Below are 3,771 nucleotides of genomic sequence, written 5' to 3' on the forward strand. Positions count from 1 at the left end.
TACGGAGAGTTCCTCCACTGCCGGAACACCTTCCTCTGCCTCGACCAGGGCGGAGAGCATACATGCAACGGGACCAGAGAGCGATGCCACATCACGTTGAACAGCCGCCCACTGCGAGTCGGATGTCTTGGGAAAACGGGAACCAGCCCAGCGCAACACTGTATCATCCACCTTGGGCACATAGGCTGCTGCCGTGTCAGGCCGTGGATGGTCCTCGTGCATGGCCTTCCGCTGCTCGTCAGAGAGCGGAGACCGAAAATACTTCTCAACATAACTCGTCACCGCCTCAGGGGCGTTGAAAAGGAATTTGCGACTCGCCACCGCAGTGGCCGGTGCAAAGTCCAGAGCTCTGGCCGCTCGTTTGGCTGCAGGCTCTCCGATATTACTACCGGTATTGGCTGCATCACCGCTGGACTCCAGGACCTCAGTCCCTGGGCCAGGCAGTGCTTCGTTCTCGGCGGAAACACAGAGCCCTACAGCCCGCTGTGCAGCCGAAAACGGATGCTCTCCAGTCGGAGCTAGCCCGTGCGGTGGTAGATAAAACGACCCATAGGCCGGGTAACCTCCATGCGGCATGGGCATAGCCGGCACCCCACCACTTCCGCAGACAGTGGGGGATGCGGCAGAAAGCAAATCACGCTGAGTGGGCTGTGGTGGCCTCTCGGGCACAGCATTCCCACTCTGGATCTCTGCAGCTCCACGATTTGCCACAAGCGGGTCGTGCTGCGTGGGACGCGCAGAACCAGCCGTCCCCTGACTGGGGAGGTCACTAACGGATGACATGGCTCTGCAATCAACACGTATGTAGGCTATACGGCTACGTCCAAAGAGAAATAAATCTGCAACTGCAACAATTTGAAGCGAAGAAAAAGGCCAAAGGAGTGAGGGAAAGGGCGGGAATATCAAGGGGACGAGGTTGGAGTTTGTGTAAATTTTCTCTTTAAATCGCTGTGAATTATTTGAAAAGCGAAGATTTGAGGCCTAACACACTGTCACATTCGTAGCCGGAGCCTCCGAAGTGTAACAGTCAATCATGCTATGCATTGCCGAAGACGACGACTATGAGAGTATGACTCACGGACTGGGACTCCAGACTCCACTATAATAATCATTACTACTAATACTAGTAGTAGTGAGGTAGACAGTGGTAGTACAGTAGAGCCAGCTCTCCGATCGATCCCTGTCGCGGATATCGATGAAATACATGAAAGTACTTGAAGTACATGACTGTACTCTCACAAAAGATAGATCAAAAACAAGAGGCACCAATCGATGAAAGTGTCTTTTGCTCTTCAGATTTTCTTGCTGTCTCGTGAAGACGAGAGAGCTTGTAGAGGCTTATTATTCCTAATAAAAGGACGAGGCCCTCGAGGGTGTGCCCCTTTTATTTTGAACTGACAGTACTGACACTGAGTAGATCTTGTACATCTACAGCCTACAGCCTACACTGCAGTACAGCCTACAGGACTGTGGTCAGTGTGGAGGTCTACTACAACTACCCGGCACACCACAGCCAAGTGACAACGACGTTTTTAGTCAAGACCAGGGCTAGGGAGTCATACCTGGTCAAGACCGACCTCGATTCAAGTCCGCCCATCGATACGACGGTAGCGGCTACTGTCGGGACGTTACTTCGGATCTCAGCTGATCGATCACGGACGGATATCGCGGATCATATCAGGCTGCAGGGCACGACAGCCGACAGCGCAGCAACACTTGCAGCTACAGACTAGTACTGAGTAGTACTAGTAGCTCTCTTCACATGATCACAGGTGTTGTGTCGGTGCTGTGCATGTGCGTGAGCAGGTGACACATGCGCGCTATCCGTGTACACTGCTTTGAAACTAACTAATTACTTTGAACGCATTTTGCAACAACCGGAGCTACAGTAGAGCTGTGGCCGTAGGCATTGATCATGTCTGGTCGTGCAGTATTGTACGTGCTTCTATGCTCAGTTCTCGCACTGCTTGTGGGCAGAACGATTTGGTTTGGCAGTCGGATAGTGGATCCGGAGCCATGTGGAACAAACGAGGAGCCGATTCCGGTGGGAGATACGCAGTATACAAGATTGGCGAAAGCCATTCAAATCAAAACAATTTCGTACACAAGATCCCAAAGTAACCAAACGAAATTGGCCCTGATCGAGCTGTCCAATTTCCTTAGGCGAGGTGAGTGCTATAGCCAGTACACGTGCATGAACAACCTATATTATGGCGTGTAAACCTCAATTCCTTATTGTTGAGCTATGAGGTGAAGTCACAATACAAAAAAATTAATAATTTAAAATATTTTAGATAAACTGATCCATGAGTTCTTTCAATCTTTGCCTATGTAGTTGTTGTCTTAGACATTTCCCTAATTTGCTACATGAGCCCATGATGAAAAGGGAACGAAAACTCTGGGTTCATAAACTGCACTCTTCTAGACTGGTGTGGATTGCATTGGTGGATGCACCACACTTCCATTCTAATGCTGAGTAGTAAAATGTATACACAATGTCATGTAGTGTTGTGTTGCCTGCTACTAAGTACATGTATTGCAATCAGTCCTCACTTTTGATATACTGACTGTAGAACCCTCTTATCCGGGCACGCTGGGACTGGGCGCTGCCCGTATCTAGGAATTGCTCGCGTTGCTCCACTGTTGTACCGTGGCACTACGCTCTGCCTGCGTGGTGTGCAAGCACTCTCAGCGCACTGGGTGCATCCTCCCGGGACCATGTTCGTTTACAAGCTTTACATGCTAGAATAATGGTATACATGTATTACCGCACACTGCACTACAATGCACTACAATGTAGATCTGTTCAGTGTTTCTCCCACATGTTCTGCGCACTCATACCTAGCAGATATCAGTAGTGCAGCTCCAGCAATATTGACACTAGCACACTAGCACACACAACAATTTCGAGTTTTCCATACAGAGTTCTTAGTATCCCCCGATTTCGAAGAAAGACCTCTGCAGCCCAGCACTACAAAGTACAATGACACTGTACATTCAAGGGGAAATGACTGTCAAAAGGTAACACTGGGGTACATCAGAATTCCAGAACCGGCAGTTTCTGGGCTCCAGATCAAATGGTCTGGGTTCGAAGAGGCTGGGATGCAGCGTTCCTGACTATGTGTGTGTGTGTGTCTGTGTGCATGTCTTTGTGTGCGTGTGATTGTGTGTGTGCATGTTTGTGTGCACGTGTGTCTGTGTGTCTGTGTGTATCTGCTTGTCTGTTAGATGCATATTGTATGTGCATATGACACATGTATATCTGTATTTCTCTTGCTGCAGAGTACCAGCATGTCTTCAGCAGCCCGTACATTGACGTTGAAGTCGTCGCTAACTACAGTCTGTTGATGCGCGTGGCCGGGCAAGATGCGTCACTGCAGCCATACTTGCTGATGAGTCACCTGGACGTGGTGCCCGCTGTGTCACCGGAATGGCAAGTAGATCCGTTTGCGGGTGTAGTTGACGAAGAGTTCATCTGGGGCCGTGGAGCTATTGATGTCAAGAACACACTGCTGGTTAGTGTTGGAATACGGCCCGACTGGTTAGTGTTGGAATACGGCGCGACTGTCTGTGAGCACTGACCCGGTGCCATGGCATGTGGTATACTGGAGGCGGATGGGCTGCGGTATGATGTTAGAGGGGGGGGGGGGGGGGGCTGTACTGTCAGTGGCGTACCCAGGGGGTGCTTTGGGTGCTGAAGCACCCCCCCCCCCCCCCCCCCTTATAATGTTCGACATAGGCCAACGTGCATGATGTACCCATGCCACTAAA

General features: G+C 50.4%; 1 protein-coding gene across 1 annotated transcript; it reads left to right on the forward strand.

Moving 5' to 3' along the window:
• Nucleotides 1-1,038: 1,038 nt before the first annotated feature.
• On the forward strand, nucleotides 1,039-3,515 carry LOC135830576 (N-fatty-acyl-amino acid synthase/hydrolase PM20D1.2-like; the record flags this gene model as incomplete). Its single annotated transcript, XM_065342812.1, is given in 2 exon segments — nucleotides 1,039-2,168; nucleotides 3,283-3,515. Coding segments are annotated over 2 exon segments (486 nt in total), but the record flags the coding sequence as incomplete, so codon positions are not given.
• Nucleotides 3,516-3,771: the final 256 nt, after the last annotated feature.

The sequence above is a fragment of the Sycon ciliatum genome, unplaced genomic scaffold, assembly GCF_964019385.1.
Source record: "Sycon ciliatum unplaced genomic scaffold, ocSycCili1.1 SCAFFOLD_2528, whole genome shotgun sequence".
NCBI lineage: Eukaryota > Metazoa > Porifera > Calcarea > Leucosolenida > Sycettidae > Sycon > Sycon ciliatum.